The 21,063-nt window shown below is 32.5% G+C and overlaps 2 protein-coding genes across 4 annotated transcripts in view; both read left to right on the top strand.

Moving 5' to 3' along the window:
- The window catches only part of LOC107456784 (putative fatty acyl-CoA reductase CG5065), a 31,363-nt gene extending 17,087 nt beyond the window's left edge, over window positions 1-14,276 (top strand). For both annotated transcript variants that reach the window (XM_016074732.3, XM_071185546.1), the window contains exons 5-13: window positions 1,262-1,334; window positions 3,921-4,027; window positions 5,455-5,632; window positions 6,038-6,082; window positions 7,647-7,765; window positions 9,204-9,443; window positions 11,998-12,127; window positions 13,864-13,991; window positions 14,067-14,276. In XM_016074732.3, the coding sequence (XP_015930218.1) occupies window positions 1,262-1,334; window positions 3,921-4,027; window positions 5,455-5,632; window positions 6,038-6,082; window positions 7,647-7,765; window positions 9,204-9,443; window positions 11,998-12,127; window positions 13,864-13,991; window positions 14,067-14,238 (1,192 nt within the window). In that variant the 3' untranslated portion in view covers window positions 14,239-14,276. The remainder of the gene's footprint in view (window positions 1-1,261; window positions 1,335-3,920; window positions 4,028-5,454; window positions 5,633-6,037; window positions 6,083-7,646; window positions 7,766-9,203; window positions 9,444-11,997; window positions 12,128-13,863; window positions 13,992-14,066) is intronic.
- Window positions 14,277-15,883: 1,607 nt separating this feature from the next.
- LOC107456788 (nuclear receptor-interacting protein 3) overlaps window positions 15,884-21,063 on the top strand; it is a 23,802-nt gene continuing 18,622 nt past the window's right edge. The window contains exon 1 of one of the 2 annotated variants that reach the window (XM_071185128.1): window positions 15,884-16,278. The gene's annotated coding sequence lies outside the window, so the exon portion shown is untranslated. Of the gene's footprint in view, window positions 16,279-16,303; window positions 16,366-21,063 lie in introns of those variants that run through there. The other variant, XM_071185127.1, reaches the window with a different exon arrangement.

The following is a 21,063-nucleotide window of genomic DNA, read 5'->3' as shown; positions in this document are numbered from 1 at the left end:
ATCAACAAAAACCTATTCTGCGCGTTATACTTCTGAAATTCATATTAGACATAAATTCTTTCGAATGATAATCAGGGTGCATATAGCCAAATCTTTCAACCAAAAATAAGCACCTTCCAAGTACTTTTTAAGCACTGAAAAAATATTTTTAAGCACTATATACATTAACAAAATGCAAAATAATTTTCAGACTTTACATGATCATGATAAAGTAACTAGTGTCTGATAAAGAACTCTTTTTCTTGATTATATTAGCCATTAAAAAATGATCGAGACATTTTTCAGTTCGATATCAGAGGGTGGAAAATGAAGTTTGAAATTGAGAATATCTTTCGAAATGCAGCAGAGTTGCACATGATCTCATCGAACCCAGCTGACATGCGGACTCGCAAATATCTCATCAAACCTGTGAAATGATTGACGCTTTCACACGCTATGAACCGACGGCAAGCTGAAATAGGTAGTGGTTGAATGAATTGTGAAGAAGTTGAATAGAACAATGTGAAAAGCACGCTTTTGCATAATACGTGGCGGAAATCGACAGGGTAAAGAAAAATCTCATTTTCGAAAAGGGAAAATGAAACACTTTTTGAAAACGCCCAATGATAAAAAAAACGAAATTCGGAAATAAGCACTTCTTAAAAAAGCTACGCACCATGGTTATGTTTCGATCTCGAACGTTAAATGAGCTTCCAATTTGTTTCAGCTCCAAAAACAACGCGGAACTTCATACATAAAAAGCAGTTGTGAGCATATTTACCGAACTCATTTTATCAAGACTATTCATTATCAAAATAATTCCCGTAAAGAATAAAAAATTGGTTTATACTTTTTAGTTTTAAAATAAGATTTCACGTGACACAGTCGAATTGGCGGATTTGAAAGAATATATTTTCCAGATGGTTTTGGTTAAATGCAAAAATTGAAAATAAAGCTGAATTATTGTTTTCGTTAAAACGACATTTGACACGAAAAGTTTAAAAAAAAATCAGCTAAAAAGTTCGGTGGGAAATATTAATACATTTTTTTAAAAGCGTATTATTTTCATAATTTTTCAATATATTGTCATTCGAATAAATGCGTGTTCTTAAAATGTTGTTATTTTTCTTCCATAATTAAAAATATCCGAAATATCTCATAAATAGTGGCTTATTATTTCGATGTCATTGTGATCTTTTTTTAAAAAAACTCTTCCAACCCCTTTGACTCAACCACGGAATCCCTAGTGTTCAGTAATTGAGAACTTTTTTTTTTCATGTAGGAAATCTATTGAAGTGAACGTGGTGGGGACAGAGAGGGTTTTGCAACTTTGTCACAAGATGACTCAAATCGCAGTAAGTACTTTTCAATTAATTAGATAATTACAGTTCCACATTCGGTCAAGTTCGGATGGTTTTTTCCATGAATGGGCCCACAAAATCTTGAATTCATAATTCCATCAAGAACCATTATACTTTTTGACGGTAACCAACATAAGTCACCATCACCCAGAATTCGGACTGATTTAGGATGGTTCAGCGTTAGAATAGCAACTTGTTTTGATGGTTTGTTCATGGTGAACCGTCAGAAATTTCGAATGTAGGAATTTGGATTGATGTGTGATGGGCCAACATTGAAAGAAAAAAAAACCAAATTATTTTACGGTATTTTCTTGAGAACCAATAAGAATTCCCGTTTAAACCCTCAAGGGAAATCTATAGTTGGAACCATCAAGGATTGTGGGTGTCCATGAGAATCAAACTTCTCTTGATGGGTAACCATCACAGTATTCAGGTAGCATTTGCCATCAGGGGAATGATGGTAAGTTAGTTGGCATATCAAAAACCATGAACGCATAATAGAAGAAAATGTTGAATCGCACTGAAACCAAAATAAATTGATGGAACCAACAAGAATTTTGACGGGTAGTCAGAATCGCCGCCCTTGAGTACTATAGATTATGTGACCCATCATTCTTCTCTTCATTTAATCGACAACATAAATAATCTTTAAGCATATCTTCATTTCGTCAAATATTAATAATAAAAATTGAAACTAAAAAAAGAATTTGTTTTAAAATCTTGTCCGTGTCGAAACATATGAGTGGAATACATATATATATTTTTTTAATCTATCAATGCTTGAATAAATCATCACTTCCGATGATTATTTATTAGAATGAGGTGTACTTCATGCAAAATAAAATAAAAAAGTGAACATCCTGAATAACTTTTGCTCTAATGATCGGATTTTCAAGCATCGGCACTCAATTGTAATAGACCTTAAATATGACTTAATAGAGTTAATGATGTCTCGAAATCAGCGCTTAAATTCTTTTCTTTGACATCCAAATCATTGGGAGGAATCTGGAGTGGTTTATTTCACTTTCTGCGCTATATTCCCGAGACAACAGCTAATTGAAATATAATTATTAAATATGTTTATTCATAGATAACTTCGTGTAAAAACTATTATTATTTACACACTCTTTGATTATTTTAAAATGGTCCAAAAAATGTTGTGTTATAAGGCATTAAAATGTTTAGACCATTTTAAAGTACAGTCCCTGGCCATATTATGAGACGCACTCTAAGATTCTGTGTAAAATCTTTATGATCAGGTGATACTCTATACAGTTTTATTGTTTTCACGCGGCTGAAACCGGTTTGCACTTGTTTACGTTAGCGTATCAATCGGTTAAATGAGACGATATATAATATGAATTTGACGATAGGATACATTACACGATATATTATATAAATATAGAATATTTATTATATCAAGCGTTATATTAGTATATTATAATAATCAGGTCAAATCATGAGACGCACTGTAGTGTTTTAATAATGACATGATTTGCACGAGTTTATAGGCCGGGGGGGGGGCAACCTGTGGTTCGCGAGCCACATGCGGCTCTTCGAAGGATTATTTGTGGCTCTCGATAAACGTACCTTTTCGTTTTCGTGCTATTATATTTTAAAAAATTATTATCGTTCCGTATGTGTTTCAAAAGGTCTTTTAAATTGCTGACAACAAATATGAAAGACTAATGCAACGTTGTAGCAAATTTCATTTCTGAATATCAAAATATAAATCGACGTCGAGTATACTGAATTTTGGATATTACTACCGGAATCGAAGTATATCCTGAATTAAAAAACGGCTGCTTGTCGAATTATTTCAATATTAGGAACAACGTTTTTATCTGAATCATTTTATTTCCCTTTAAAATTCGCGAAACCCAAACACCGATCAGTATTAACTAACCAACATCTCAAGGGATTACTGAGAAGTGCTGTCACCCATTATTCACCAAATTTTAAAGAATTATCAAGAGAAGTAAAATAAATGTGTTTAATATTTAAATTCAATACACATATTTTGTACTTTTACTTATATGTTTTCAATAAATATTTATTTCTGTAAAAAGAATTTAATGCCTTTTTTGCATACCTTTTAAATGCGTATTTAATTGCGGCTCGCGAAAAATTTCAAATTTTGAAAAATAGCTCGACTATCAAGGAGCTTGGCCACCCCTGCTATAGGCAATACTTTTATATTTAAACATACATGTAATGGGTTTTTTTATTGAGGAGATTTCTTATATTCTCCCTATTTGCATTAATATATTATTTTTCAGCATATTGCATTACAATGTTAACTAATTGATACACGAAGGTAAACAAGTGCAAACTGGTTTCAGTCTCGTGAAATCTTAGAGTGCGTCTAATAATACGGCCAGAGACTGCATGTAATTTAAAAAAAAAAAATTAGTAAATAAATCCGAATTTTGAATCTAGTTTCTGAGCTATCAAATTTTAAAAATGTTTTTTTCGTCAATCGTTTGACCGATTTCGTTCAAATTTCGTATTTAGTCTCTTAAAATGAGGTCATTAATAACTAATGTAAAAGTGTGTGTTATTGAATAAATTCCTCTTCAGGCCCTGATTCACGTATCCACAGCCTACAGTTACTGCAACAGAAAGGAAGTCGATGAAATCGTTTATAAGGAGAAGGTATCACCTCAGAAAGTGATCGATATAGCTGAGTAAGTATTTATAAGGGGTGCTTTTTTTTCCTCACACCTATTCTCTTTTTAAAAAAACAAAAGTATTTTCACAAAAATATGTCTTCAGATTTTCTGAAAGAATTGAGTAAAATTTTTATCTTTCAAGTTAAGTACAAATCCGATCTGGAAATAAAATATTTGCAGAGGAAGAGTTGTTAAAACGTGAAACTAACTTTTAAACTGGTTTCCAACCACTACTTATCCTCTGAATCTTTAGACAAGTCCAGCGAAGCAAGGAAATATTCATTATATTCCACAAGAAAGAATATTTAACTGGATTTGATTTTATTATTTTACCTCTCAAAGATCTCATGTTTATGTGTGCCAAAGTAATAATTTCACTTTTAGCATAACAGTCGCTTCTCAATTTAAAAATTAGATTCATTGGAACTAATTAGAAAAATATTTAGTATTTGCTAACCAGAATTTTTAGGCTTATTGCAAAAGAGAAGAAAAAAGATGTAGAGGAAATGAACAGATTAAGAAATCTATCATATATTGTTGCGAGCATCCTTATTTAAGGTGTATTGAAAAACTGTCTTAATAAAAATCAATTAGATTCAGTAGTTCTTGCGTTTCCTATATGTAGCTTGAAAGCATGTCAGCAATAAGCCTAAAAATATCGTGGTAGATTAGAAAATGAACAATATTCCAACCAGCCATTGTAAAATGCCGTTTTAAAAAGAGCCTTATTTATATTATTCTACGACATGCTATATATTCATCAGAAGTGCTGATGGTCAGAAAAGTTTTTTGGATGGAAAAACTGATTCATTGGTGGCAGATAGAACTGCCATCAATCCCTGGAAAAATTAGGAGACCCACTCTAAGATTCGATGTGAAATCTTAATGACTCTCAGGTGATACTAGTATAATACAGCTTCATTGTTTTGACGCAACTGAGACTTTGTTTATGTTCGTGCATCCATGGGTTAAATTAGGGGATATACTATATAAATTCGACGATTATATAAACTAGATGATACATTATATAAATATAGAACATATATTGTATCAGGTATTATATTATAATAATTAGATCAAATGATTAGACGCACTGTAGTGTTTTTAATAATTGCACGAGTTCATCCACAATACTTTTATATTTAAACACGCGTGTAATGGGTTTTAATTCTGGTGATTTTTTGACACACTTCCCATTTGCATTGATATATTATTTTTTTAATGTATTGTATTGCAATGTTAAACCATTGATACACGAACGTAAACGAGTGAAAACAGTCAGATAAAAACAATAAACGCTGTATAGAGTATCACCTAAGATTTTACATAGAATCTTAAAAGAGTGAAGTCTCATAATATGACTGCAAAACAGTTTTTATTCGCTTAATTTCATCAGTGTGTGTGAGAGAGAGAGAGAGTGAAGAGAGAATTAAAATTTTCAGGTGGATGGATGAGTCCCTACTCGAAAGTTTCTTGCCTAAATTGATGGACGGAAGACCCACAACTTACCATTACAGCAAAGCAATGGCGGAGAATCTCCTCGTTTCGGACAGAGGGGATGTTCCTGTGGCCATCGTCCGTCCTTCCATTGTGACCGCTGCTTATAAAGAACCCATGCCTGTAAGTATCACCTTTGATTCACTTCCATCCGCATATTTGAACAGATACACTTTTGACAGAAAAATGGAGCCCCTTCTTGCTCTTATATAAGCTGATGGTCGTCCACTTCAACGAGTGGTCAACTCATAAAATATGTCATTATTCTTTCCATTTTGTGACAGTAAAGGTTTCCAGAGGTCGTCCACTTTAGAAGCTCTATTAAGTCATAACAGTCTGTAAATCTTTAACGATTCAATTGCTGATAAATAATATCAAATGTTAATCCTATAACAATTTGTTTGCATTGTAATATTTCTGAAAGCATTTCAAACTTCGTGGCTCGATTTTTCTCTCTCCAACTTTGAATGGAATTTCTTTTGATGAATAAATAAAGTAGTGATTGTTTTTTCTTTCTATTCTATACAGGGATGGGTGGATGGAGTGAATGGACCTTCAGCTTTCATCATTATGGTAATTATTAAATTTCTATCCAGTTGACATTCTAAATCACCGAATGAGTTCTTCCTATAATTTAATGCCCTGCATGTACGAGCTTTACATTCACATTCAAGTTTAAAATGTTGAAATTCTAACTTTTTCGCTCTATTTTTTTTTCGCCGGATAAGAAAAAGAAGCTTTCTGTGTTTTGGTATAACTTAGTAGTACCATCGCCTGCAGCACTGAAACAACGGTCTTACTCACTCTCTAGTTTTAGTCTAGCCTTTTATTAATTAGGGTATTCTTTTCTAAGAAGTCTAGACTTTTTACGAATATGTTCTTTTAAACTTCAAACTCTTCTTGACAGTGAATATTTAATGTAAGACATTATCAAATATTTAAGTGATGAATGCTTTTTAATATCCTTCAAGAAATAAAGTACACTGCGCAAAATAAAAAACGGAACATCTTGAATGATGATCGGATCTTCACGTTATAGATTTCAATGGTTCGATTTCCAATGATTCCTTTGTTCACAAGATTTCCAATTGTAATGAACGAAAAGAACATGAAAGAAATAACTGCTGCCAACCAAAATGGAAAAAAATTGCTGCTCTTGAGCATCAGACGAATATTTTTTTAGCTTTTGAACTTGATTTCGTGACTAAACTTTAAAAGTAGTGTATCGCACTACACGCTACACTACTTCTTTTAAAAAATGTCGCACTATACTACAAAGTACGAAAAAAAAGTAACGACTACAGCGCGCTACTTCCGACCACTGCCCATGCGCATTTGTCCGAGAGCAGATTTAATAGGGATTTGTCCTACGCATACATTTACCTTTTTCGTCATTCTTTCTGTCAATTCATCCGATTGCAGTAGTTTAAAAAACTGTCTGTAGACACATTGTTCTCTCATTGAGCTTCATAAATCACCAAGCATTCATTAAATAAGTTCTAATTTTCAACTCATAAACAAAACTAAAGGTAAAATGGTAGCACAGTTTTTATGAAGAGTTTATTTCATCCCATCTCTATTTATTTCAGTTTTTTGTTATGAATGAGAGATTTTTTTTTTATCCTCATGTTTAAACGCCCAGCCTAGTCCTTGTAGACCTATGACACGACATTGACAGAATCCATGACTCGTGCTTAAAAAGATTTTTTATCTTAATATGTTATCCTCTGATGACCTTCTATTTCAATCAAATTTTTAAAAAAAAGCATTTGCATATTAGACCCTGATATACCATCACTTTGAGGGGGAGGGAGCACCTTGGAGGAAAATTTAGTTTGTCTAAAATAAGAGCTTCTCCAGAGTGGCGGTGACCAGGGTAAAGAGGTATGACTATTTCAAGTAGGGGTGGGGTCGGCGAGGGAATATCTTCGGTCTATTGTGTTTGTCCTAGAGTGAAGTGACCCTCCCTAAAATGCGCCATTCTTGTTTCCATGACACCAGACGGCCTCAGACTTTGTGGCGGGAGGAGTTCTTAGCTTAGACAGACTATATAAATAAAAAAAAAACATTTATTCTATGTTTATTTTTAAGAAAAACATTCGATAACAGCATTACGTTGAAAGTGAAACATTTTCAGACGGGCAGAGGTCTACTTCGCACAATGCTGGTGTACGAAGGGACGGTAGTGGATTGGATTCCTGTAGATTTGCTAGCCAATGTCCTTCTCACAGCTGCATGGCACATTGGAACACACAAGTAAGTCTTTCTCTTATTCTATTCAAAAGCAACAAACACAATTAGTGAATAAGTGCCGTAATAACTACAATTATCAAATTCATCTTATATCCGTCGTCGAACAGCCGAACCCTATTTTATGGGGGTTCACGACTGCTCATGTTCAAATCCTTGTCATCTTGAATCCAATCCAGAAGACAAGGAACCCCGAGGTGTGATTTGTTATGGGAACACGGAGGACTTTGTGACTCGACAGATTGAACGAAGATCAGTCACCATTTACGACACGGAGAGTCTTCTATCGGCGGGGATCGAACCCACGATCTATTGGACACGGGCCCAGTGCCCTACCATCCTGGCTATCCCGGCCCAACCCATTCACTAGTATATAAGATATACTAATCTGGACTTGATAGATGAAGGTTGACATAGCTCCCCCCCACATGGGTGACGTGATATGATTACGCCTACTCCGATAGATGGTTCAGACTGAAAAAGTTGACTCACTATGTGTGATTCCTCTCGCTTCTCAGTCTCATTGACGCACAACGGAATCCTGCACACACTCAACTTCTATAGCAGCACAGGAGAGACCCAATACACAACCTTGAACTTAATACAGCTCTCACTACCAGCGATCAAAACACGGTGAACTTAATACAGCTCTCACCATTAGCGTCTCAAAATCCTGTGAACTTAACACAGCTCACCCGGCCTTTCGCAAATACGACAACTATGAGTGGTATCTTCGAAATCTATCACTGATGAAATTTTGGAGAGGGGTGTACTGTGGCGTAACTTCCGCTACAATTATGAAACATTCATTCACTAGTATATAAGACATGCTAACTCGATTCCATCTTGCAGTACCTTTTGATAGAAGAAATGTCCCCACAAATCTATGATGGGTCCGAATGTACGAGTTCGCACTTACGCGTCTTTTTATAATGTATACGGTGATCAGAAAATCGACATTTTTTTTCGTCAACTGCTACTATAATATATATTTTTTTTAAAAATATAGTAATTAATCATTTTTATACTATACATAATTTAAAAGAAAAAAAACATTTGAGATGCTTACTAATCCAAAACCATGGAAGTTAATTAAAATAATTAAATGAATGTAAATTTAATGTAAAGTTATAACAAATAATAAAAAATTCAAAAGGTATGAATTATTTTGTCAAACAGTTATTAAAACGTCTTTCAATGTCCAAGTACTTAACATTTTCATTGAAACGTAGAAAAATAGATTTCGGTTGCCTTTTCAAGTTGTTTTTTTTTGGGGGGGGGGGATAAACTGTTCAAACGATGGGTGTTAACATGATAATCAATCACTATTTTTAAAATAAATATATTCTATTGTATCACTTTATACAATAGAATATTTTTATTTTTTAAAAAAAAAAGTGTACAATTTATAAAAAGAAGGATGGATATATTGTGTTTGTTGCAGGCCCAATTCCGTGAAGGTGTTTAACTGCACATCGGGTAACCTGAACAGGGTGACGTGGTCGGACATCGAGAGGACAGCCTATCCTCTCATCATCAAGCACCCGAGTCTCAAGATCCTGAGGTATCCGGGAGGAAGTTTCAAGTCCAGTCCATTCCTCAACAAGCTCTCCATCAAACTGGAACACAGTCTGCCGGCTCACGTCATCGATGCACTCTCATCCATCATAGGTCTCAAAACAGAGTCAGTCTCAAATCAATCTTCTTTTTTCCAATTATAATCATAGAAATTTCGAATTAAAATTCATTATATATTAATGCAGTCGGACCTCTATTTAACAGAAGTTGCCAAATCCCGATAATACTGTTCCTGTCCAAATGATGAGACTTCACTCTAAGATTCTATGCAACATCTTAATTACTCAGGTGATAACTATATACAGCTTTATTGTTTACACGTGACTGTTTGCACTTGATTACGTTCCTGTATCCATGATGGGTTAAATGAGACGATACATAATATATATTCGACGATTGGATACATTAGACTATATAATAGATAAATATAGACTATTTATTATATCAAGCATTATATTAGTATATTATAATAATCAGATCCAATGATGAGACGCACTGTAGTGTCTCAATAATGACATGTTTTGCACGAGTTTATAGGCAATACTTAAATATGAATGTAATTCAGCAGATTTTTTATACACTTCCCATTTGTATTTATTTTTAACGTATTGCATGTCAACCCATTAATACAGGAGCGTAAACAAACCTGTTTCATCCGAGTAAAAACAATACAGCTGTATAGAGTATAATTATAATTTTAGATAGAATCTTAGAGTGCGTCTAATATGGCCACGGACTATAAGTTCGTTATATGGAAAATTAGTTAAATAAAAATCACTTTTTGATCACCTTTTGAGTTCACTTAAACAACACAAAACAGGTTTTAAATTCATGAACACTAGACATTATTAAAATAGCAACTGATACACCTCTATCTTGTAAACAAATATCTCTATTTATTATATAAATCCTAACCACCCTAAAAGAAATCTGTATGCAAGGCAAGAATAGAGCAAAACATTATCCAGTGTTATGCTATCACGCAACATACATTTTCAAATAATAATTAAAAAAAAATGCTAAATATATATATATATTAAAATTAGAGCTGCATTTAATATAGAAGTAATTTTAAACATACATTAGCACATGCGTTCTTACGTTTCATTGCTATTGATTCATTTTGTTTGATTTTATCGTTTGAAATGCAAACAAAAAAGGGGAAAGGGATTTTACTGCTTTCTCTGAAAGTGAAGTGACTTCGAAAATAAATTGAAAGTCATTTCAATGCGTTAAATACACCATAAAATACGTTAACAAGTTTGAAATGTTCTGAAATATTTTGGGGAAGTAGGGAAAGTGGATCTCAAAGAAAAGTTCGATCAATAGAAAATTCACTGCGCTATTTGGAACTTATATTACGATGAAAATTCAAAAATGTTCTTCGTTCCTTGAAAAAAAAAAATCGCAGAAAAATAATAATAATAATAATTCGAAAAATGGAAGTTCATTAAATAAAAGTCCGACTGTATCACTGGTTGCAAAAAAAAGATGTTCCTCGGATGAATTTTTTTTTTAAACCAATAATTATCATATTTAAATTCCAATTCATATTTTATTTAATATTTTGGTTGCTTCGATGGAAAGTGACAATGGGGAAAAAAAGCACAATTTAAGAAAAAAATAAATTCTATAACAATGTGTTCATATAACCAAAAGGATATGCATTTATAAAATTATATTATATTCTATCATGCTTAACTCAATAGAAAATAACAACAAATCTAAATCATAAACAAAATGTCACGTTGAAATTATTCTAAGAAAAGTTAATTTATGTGCGTGTAGCACACTATTAATTAACAATATCACCATTAAATGTTTTTGAATTATCTTTGCTTTTTTTTCGAACCATTTTTCAAACTAACAGTAAATATAATATAGGCACCCAAAAAATTTATATTTTAAAATTGAATTTATATTTTTATAGCTCTTGTCTGCTTCGTTTTTGTTAATCAGCTAGTTTTAGTTAACTCTTTGCAGGAATCAAAGTTCTTTTTTTTTGTACAAATTAAAAACGCATTTTTCATTCTTTCGAAACTACCAATTAAACTTTTCTTTAAATCTCATTTTTAAAAGCAGCACAGAGTAATATTTGATAATATTCTCAGTGACACAATGAAAACTGCAGAAAAATGTAAGATAACATCATTAGATAAAGGACATCATTAACATTTTCCGATTTGATGAAAATGATCGTTTGATATTAAACTTAATCCTTTAAAATAACTGAACATTGTTGTACATAACTGAACATTGTTGCAGCTATTATTTTTTTTAATGATTTTTTTCAACACAGTTTAAATTTAAACGATCTAATCCTATTCCCTTTTGCACTTCGTATTAGAATCAGTTAATGTTCTTGAGTATTTCATTTACAACACAAAAAATGATTTATTTTGCAGTTCTATTTATAAAAATATAAATACAATTAATGCTCAATAATAAATAAATAAAAACACAAGGCCGTTTTGTTTCTTCTCCACAAAAAAGAACAAACAATTTCAGGAAGAAGAAAAAAACTTTTACCTCAGCAACATAATTTTATGAACTAGATCAAAGTTAATAATTTAGCAGACGATAATTCTCAACACCATAGTCATTGGTGTTAGTGAAGAGCATTCTAATGATTTCCGTTCATTATTGAGTTCTGTTTGCAGGTACGTGAGTATGGTGCGTAGGATGGAGAGGGCTGCTGGATACCTTCAGTACTTTACTACCAAAGAATGGACATTCCGCAGTAACAACTACTTGCACCTCAGGGAACTACAATCAGCCAGAGACAGAAAGGTCTTTTCTCCATTTATCTTAACACAAATCTCAATGGCTATACTTGTGTCTTGACTATACTTTGGCTATACTTGTCTCTGTATAATACTTCGTATTGTACAGAGTATAGGGAGGGGGAATACCACCCTCAATAGCTTGTGTTCTAATGATCTGATTTTCACTTACTCATTGCCAGTTTTTATGGTTAAAAGAGTAGACCAGCTACCGTTATACACTTATGAGTACCTAATGCATACCAATAATAACAATATACAAACGAGTATATCGTGCTTTTTTTAATAACGCTATCTAATATGATAAAATCGTGATTTTCATCAATAACATATCAAAAAGATTAAGTCAATAATCCCAAGAAACTGGAACAGTTAGATATACTAGATTAAAAAAAATGATAGGCTTTAAAAAATATGAAGATAAGTCTGCACGATTTAAGAGTTTAAAAATAGACGTCCATTCTCAAGACTTGAATGAGGAAAAACAACAGCTATTCGAAATATAAATGAAAACTAAGGGAGAAAAATAAAGGTGAAAAACAAAACTAGAAAAAACCACAGTAGTCGAGAGCGATATAGAAAAATAAATCATCTTTCTGAATACCTGCTAGTGGAAACAAGGATCAAAATAAATCTTTTATTTTATATTTCTCTGTTTTACTCTCGGCTATTACGGTTCCCCTCATTTTGTTTCTCACCTTTATTTTCCATTTTTTATCCACAACGTCTAATACTTCAAATTCCTTTTGTTTTTTTCCTGATTCATGTCTGACAAGGCTTATGAGTGAGCCCCTATTTTTGAGCGCAAATGAAACATCTCAACTTTTATTTCCATCTTCATATTTTTTGAAGCCCATGAAGTTTTTTTTAATCAAGTATATCAAAAAGATGATTATAGAATACAACATTATTTTTAATATTGGTGCGGGTTGCGTATCGAGCAGTCATGGCTGGGATTCGAACCCGGTTCACCTCAGTGGAAGGCTCGATTCCCTTGAATTTTATTGATTCCGAGAACGGGTGCTCATACCAATGGAATTGAAACCAGACAAAGCTAGAATTTCGCTAACAAAATATTCGCCAGGTATCTCATGAAATCTTCGATTCTTATTTTGCTGAATTTATGCGGGATCATCTGTTCCAGTTTTAATGTGTTTCAGTTGTTTTAAATAGATTTGTAAAAAGTCTGAAGAATCTCTTTTACGCTAAGATCGGCAAAAATGAAAGGGTCAAAAATGACCTAAAATTTGAAATTATTTCGTTTTTATTAATTGTACCGATATATGTGTTTCGTATGAAATTTCGTTACGTTGATCCATACCGATGGATTGATTATACTTTTGTTTTGTGAAAGACGGGTTATTCAGCTAATAATGAACAACAACAGTGTTTTACTTATTAGGCTTGAATAGCAACAATAGACTGTTTGATGTCTTAAATGAAGATATGTAACGAGGACTATTTAAATCCTGCTCTCTCAATTCCATCAAAAAAATAAAAATTCTTCTTTTTTTTTAAAAAAGTCTGTGAAATCGTGTATCTGCAAAATATTAAATATTTTTGTTGACTTATTAGTAAATGCATTCTCAGGCGGATGGTCATTCAAATTTATTCAATCCATTTGCTTTTAGATTTATTTTCTTAAATTTATTGACACTTAAGGATTCTTTCATTTTGTTTTATTATTTAACATTGAATACTCGGTGAAGGGCGCATCACCTTAAATTCGTAATCTTTTCATAGGAATTCGACATCGACATTCGACCGATTGAGTGGACTCCTTATCTGGAGAGTTATGTTCTAGGAGTGAGGAAATATATTCTCGGTGAAGATGATTCCACATTGCCAGCGGCAAGGAAAAAAATCAACAGGTAAAGGATATTTTTATCTCTCTTTTGAACTGTGTAGGAGAGGAGTGATTGTTGAATTCTCTCTCTCTTCTGCAGGCTGTACTATGCAGGCATCTTGGGACAGGTGAGTGTTCTGTTGGGAGTGTTGTACATCCTTCTGAAGAGGACGAATCTCTCTCATTATCTGTTGTGGGGTGCAATCAGTCTCTCCTTTCGAATCATGCAGCACATGCCAGACAGTTGGATACGTTACCTCAACTCAGCATAATCACTATTGTATAATTAATAAAGAAACTGTTTCTATTCTTTCTTTGTCTTCTCATTAAATCACAACTCTTGTGGAAGAACTGAAATAATTATACTCTCCGATAACGCGTTGAAGGCCATGGGGGGTGACCGATGACCGGCGAAGCCAAGATTATTAGAAACACATAATTGGAGTAAATCTTTAATGTTTTCATATTATTATCGTTATTAAAATGGTTTGAAGAAATGAATGCAATACATACTGAGAAAATCATTTTGGCCAGACGGGCAAGCCATGTAAAAATATGAGGGTGTTCATTCAGCCTGTTAATAATTATATGACTGTAACAACCGATTCTATTCCGGCCGTGGGTCGGCCAGATTGAACGTATTTATTCGAATAAAATGAGATGCTTTAAAAAATATGAAGGATTCATTTAAAGTTCTCGAAGAGTCGTTTTCCAAACTTTGTGATTATTTTTAGGCAGTTCTAACGTCGTTATACCGTTCAATCATAGTGTGTTATTATAATACTATACAAATAATACTTTTTTCAAGAAGTTTTTTTTCCCTTCATTTTTTAATTGTATTCCATTGAAATTCTCTATCGTTTTTGTATATATTTTTAATGTATACCGTCGAGAGGGACTATTGTGAATTGACTTTAATGGATAGAGTTATTTTATAATAAATAGAATGGCATCCAACTATTAAAAGTTCCTTTCATTCCACTTCACATCAAGCTTCGTATATTCATTATTTTTGTTTTTCAAAAGAAAACATGAAATGACATATTTCATTCTTATGAAACGACTTGAAATCTGATTTCAACGGCCCGAATCGAATCGGTTGTTAAACTTGTTACGGTTGGGGCCGTTCCATAAATGAAGTGGTTAAAATCAATAGATAGTGAACCTTTAAGGGACCGACATTTCGGTTCACCATAACCGGGAGTTCACATTATCCGTTCTGCAAACAAGTTTAACGAATAGTTCCTAACTCCTTCTTTTTATTATACATTATTTAAATAAATGACCCATTAAAGGAAATACAAAAATGACTGAAAAATAATACGTGGCAACAAAAAATGCTTTTATTTTTCATGACTCTTCGACTTGTGTAAAAAAAAAATTAGTATTCTTTAGCTGATGCGTGGAAAAATGTGTCTATACTTCTGCCTGTGTTGGCCTTTGTTTAGGGATGGGAAAGTGGGATAAAAGAAGCAAACAAGATATAATGCTTATAGCTACATTTCACTCTATAGATGGTTTTAAAAATCAGTATAAGTATTTATTTCGAAGCAGACATTTCAAAATTATTACATAAAAAATGAAGAAGAAAAATCAGTCGAAGACAGAAGAAAAGTTTCCTCTCTTCTTTTGGTTCAATCTATCCACAAAAAATAATATTGTATGTGTATAGCAAGGTACGGGACCGAACATTTCGTTCACTATAAACCGTGTTCACTATAGCGGGGTTTGTATTCTGTATATCAAATCAGCAAGATTTAATATTTTTATGTCATTAGTTCTCCATCAAAATAAGTTGGCATCTTATCTCGCTTAGAAGGAAGGATAAGAGATAAGACCATTATTGAACTTATTTTATCATCTAACAGTTTTTGCGGTTAAGAGATGGAAATTTTCTGTCAAAGCGACACTCTTTTTCTACGGCGAGATATAAATTTGGTTTCTTATCTTATTTATCGTTCACTTTATTTTTTGCCCCCTCCCTCCACTGTTTATGAATTGAATAATTTCAAAATACTATTTTATGGAACTGTGTTTTTTTTCCCCCTTCACGTTAGAATTCACATGATGTGTGTACAAGAGTAGAGGTAGAATTGTTTAACGATTTGAAATGGCCTGTAAAAAAAAACAAAATAGGTTCTTTTCCAATAACATTGTTTATTGTAGGCATTGACCGACATTGAAAGCACCCAACGTTGTTGCCGGTTGCCCCGGTAACCACATTCTTCTTTTTTTAGTGTCTTGACACCGCCTCCCCCCCCCCTGTCCACAGTTTTCAAAGTCGACACCACTCCATCCATCTGCGGCTGCAGGTGAGTTGTTTCCNTCTTGACCCCCCCCCCCCCCCCCCTGTCCACAGTTTTCAAAGTCGACACCACTCCATCCATCTGCGGCTGCAGGTGAGTTGCTTCCTTTTTCCTCTCAACGCACTCTTGTTTCATTCATAAACTTTAACCTATCTTTCAAAGACAAACCTATTCCTATAGTTATAGACATTCGTGAATTATGACGTCGCACTATTTATTTTTTTTTTTATTTTTTCAATATTCGGAAAACAATAATGAGGGTTATCTTTAAGTCAATAACATCAACACTAATTTACTTTAAAAGCTATTAGTGTGACTAGTTGTACGTTCATCAAAACGATGAGTTTACCGTACAAAAAAGTATACAACACTATGCTAAGCAGCTATTTCTTTCGTTTCTTTTCGTTATTATTATTTTTATCTTTTCAAAGTTACCGAAGAATTTATAAAGTTTTGTTTTGTTACTGTTCACCAACGTAAACATTCACTATTCCACCATAGGATGACAAAGCGAAAATGAATATGTATTTTGTGACATACTATACATAATATACCTCTTTCTTTAAAAAAAAACTGGATTTCCTGGGTAATATTAGAAAAATAATTAAACACGTGATTATAACTGTCTGTCATGAATACCGTCTATTAGAAAAGTAATATTGATCAGGGCTCCAACTTAGCCTAGATGGGGCTCGGGGCAGAAACTTCTTTGCCCCCCCCCCACTCTGAACTATATGGAGGTATTTGAATTTTTCACCTCATTATACATATATAACAAGAAAATTGACTGGAACCTAAAATAGCTATAAAGAACCTAAAATAGCATGCAAAGTCCCCTCCCCCTCTAGTGGTATAGTTCTGTTCATTTTACTGATTTTCTGACTATTCCATGTCCATCATACCGATTGTTGTTTTCTGATTGTTAACTTTATCATCCAGCTGCGAATCCTTTCTGACATTAGGGAGGAAATTTTCGCAATGGCACTCTTAAGCCCATCAGAGGCCTGTATTTTTGTAAAATATCGCGTTTTGCGATATGTGAAAATACAGGCTTTTGATTGGATCGTAGTTGCAAAAATTCAGCTGAATTCCGCACAAGAAAGCCATGGATTTACGAAAAATAGATTATTTGTGTTCATACGATAGATTAATGAAGAAGCTAACATAAAACAGATGGATTTTACACTGTACTGATATCTTATTTAAAAAAAATTCATTAAAGATGGAAATTTAAAATAATTTTTTAATTCGATTTGGGCCCCCCTCTCATGTGGGGCCCGGGGCAACTGCCCCGGATGCCCCAGCCTTTGTCAGGCTCTGATACTGATTCAATAAGCGATATTTCAGAAATTAAATTGATTTTAAATTAAGTTTCATTAGAATTCACAGAAAAACGCATCAAAAAACTGGCTGAAATTTCTGAATTTCATTAACATGTATCCTTACTATAAAAGAACAAAAAAATGAAATAAAAATTATGTTGTTAAATGTCGTCAATAAGTTTACTAGAGAGGTCATGAGTGGTGTTATTCCCTTAAAACCTTTCGTGACGTACGATTTTTTTTTTTAAATTTATAAATATCTAAAATATTTGAAGTGTGAAATCGAGCCTATCAAACTGAACACTCATTTTAATTTAAAATTAAAGTTTAGTTTTTTTTAAAGCTAACTTTTAGAATAATAAAACTAAGGTAAGCGAACTCAGAAATGTTTGAGAGTAAAATGGGATACCTGCCTAGTGTGTGTATCTCGATCCTGATGAGTTGTTGAAACGTGGCATTTGCTTACGTTAGCAACTGTTCTTTCCATTCTATTTCGAGTAAGCCAAACTTCTCAAGTATCCATTCTCTTATGTAACACAGGTTATATTCTTTCACAAAGATTTCAATTCTATATTTACAGAAAGGCAAGTAAGAATCCACGTAGAACATAAACAAACTTATTATGCATCGAAGTTGAACACAAAACAAAAATACTATATCACGGTTAGAATAAAATACGTAAACAAATAGTAAATCTAACAAGGGAAAGTAGGGAAGTGTGACTCGCCAATTTTGAAATAAACTAGTGGGATGTATGCCTTATGAGGAATAATTTTAGGGGGCAACATTCGTTTCGGCCCATAGAAGGTCCTATGAGAGATAAAAAATAATTCAATATATAGAAAAATCGGTATTTTATTACTTCAATGCAGACTATTAGTTATTGTAATTGTCTCATACTCCAATTAATTTTGTGGTACTTTCACGTACTATATAATGCATATTTATTGTCAAAATTGATTTCGAAAATTTTATATATCTGTAGTTTTTCAGAAAAACCTGTTAGGTTAATTTAAAAAAAAAAATTGACATCAAATTTTTTTCTTTTTTTTTTCAAAAATTTTCCAAATTAATTGGAGCATGTAATTGCAAATCAATCAATTAATTAATAATTAATTAATTAATTTGCTAATTAATTTATTAATTAGAAAATTAATTAATTAACCAATTAATTACAAATTAATTGGAGTATGAGACAATTACAATAACTAATAGTCTGCATTGAAGTAATAAAATACCGATTTTTCTTTATATTGAATTATTTTTTATCTCTCATAGGACCTTCTATGGGCCGAAACGAATGTTGCCCCCTAAAATTATTCCTCATAAGGCATACATCCCACTAGTTTATTTCAAAATTGACGAGTCACACTTCCCTAGTTTCCCTTGTAAGTGAAGTAGGAAGAATTACATTCCAACACATTCTATACGGCTCTGAATTTGATTAACTTAAAATTAAAGATCAACTTTAATTACTGCTGAGATAAAGACTAGCTGGGGTCTCACGCGTGGATCGTCTTCTTAGAATGCAAGTACTACATGGTAGAACAATAAAGTTTTTTTTTTAAATAAAAACTAAACTTATTTCTAAGAACTAATACATAAGAGAGCTTAAAAAAAAAAGAATCAATAGGATTCATTTCTGCGATGTTTGAGGTCAAGCGTATATAGATAGATGTTGCAGTCATTTTAAGGTACCTAAACTATCAGTCAGCTACTACAGTCCCTCACCAAATGATGAGACTCACTCTTTTAAGATTCTGTGTAATAATCTTAATGATCAGATGATATACTATCTGTACATTGTTTTGACGAGACTGTTTGCCCTTGATTACGTTCCTGTATTCAATGGGTTAAATGAGAGGATACATAATATAAATTAGACGATATATTACATAAATATAGAATATTTATTATATCAGGTATTACAATATAATAATTAGACCCAATGATGAAGCTCACAGTAGTGTTTCAATAATAACGTGATTTGCACGCGTTTAGAGTCAATACTTTTATATTTAAACTGGGTTTTTATTCGGGAGATTTTTTTTATGCTTCCCATTTGTATTTATTTTTAACGTATTGCATGACAATGTTAAACCCATTAATACACGAACGTAAACAAGTGGAAACGTGTTTCAACCGAGTAACACTCTATATGCTATAAAGCAGTGATTCTCAACCACTCTGCCGCGGCACTTTTGTGTGCCGCCAAATTCTTAGAATGTGCCGCCAAATATTAGAAATGATTATTTATAAACTATTATATATTAAATTATGATGATTATTTATACATTGAATGCCAAATATTTTTTATTACGAGTAAAGTTTAATTTTAAAAAAAGTGTAGGAAATTTAATGACTATTAAAATTATTAATAAACAAAGGAAAGCAAGCTAAATATAACTTTCTAACGGAAATAAAAACTAATCATTGAAGAAAGCTATGAAATAAATGGTTATAAAAGCAAATTAACAAAGGACAACTAACAAAAAATAAGCTAACAATTAATAATTAGCAAAAAATCTAGTTTGCAGGAAATCACAAAAGAATACGAATTAATGTAAAAAAAGCGAACAGATAATAACTATAGAAAACAAGCTAACAATTAATAACTAGCAAAAAAATAAATAACTGTTACTAACTAACAAAAAATTAGTCGGTAGAAATAATTAATCCCTTAATAAACGTGCTTTTGTAGTACATATTATTTCATTTCACATTCAAAATTATTCTCACAAACTGTTTAACATGGGTAAGTAAACAACTTTTAAACTAATTTTTTACGTTTTCTGCCGTCAAATTTCGAAATCGTTAAAAGTGTGCCGCCACAAAAAAAAGGTTGAGAGTCACTGCTATAAAGTATCACCTGATAATTAAGAGTTTGCATAGAATCTTAGAGCGCGTCTCATAATATGGCCAGTAGGGACTCTAAGCTACAAATGAATTGACAGACGGAAAAACAATGAACAAGAAAGAACGAAAAAAAAAAATTATTGAAGATCCGAGAAAAATATACCCAGCAGGGACTTTATTGGCACGCGTTCAAATATTATACTCAACAGCTGTTTCTAAAATAAAGTGTGTAATGGTCCGATTGACCGCTATTCCAAAACTCCGCCCTTTTTTCGATCTTATATTTAATAATAGTCTCTGGACGGCTTCTAAAGATTCCTTTTGAATACGGGAATTGAAATTCGTTATTTTTAAAAAAAGATCTTTCCAATCATTTCATTTCTAGTAATGGAGGGTACGACCTTGATTCTTATAAATATATATTATTATAATTAGAAATTAAAGTGCTAAAATGGAAAAGTCTTTGATAAGTTACAAGAAAAACAAAAGTGAGAAAATGTGTCAAGTGAATTAATGAAACATTATTAATAAATTTCATCAAGTGTATTGAATAATTTCTCCTTTCAGCCACATCAAGGAGAATATATATATATATATATATATATGTCTTTTT

Source organism: Parasteatoda tepidariorum, chromosome 9 (assembly GCF_043381705.1).
Source record: "Parasteatoda tepidariorum isolate YZ-2023 chromosome 9, CAS_Ptep_4.0, whole genome shotgun sequence".
NCBI lineage: Eukaryota > Metazoa > Arthropoda > Arachnida > Araneae > Theridiidae > Parasteatoda > Parasteatoda tepidariorum.
Note: the sequence above shows the minus strand (reverse complement) of the source record. Positions and strands in the feature narration are given on the sequence as shown.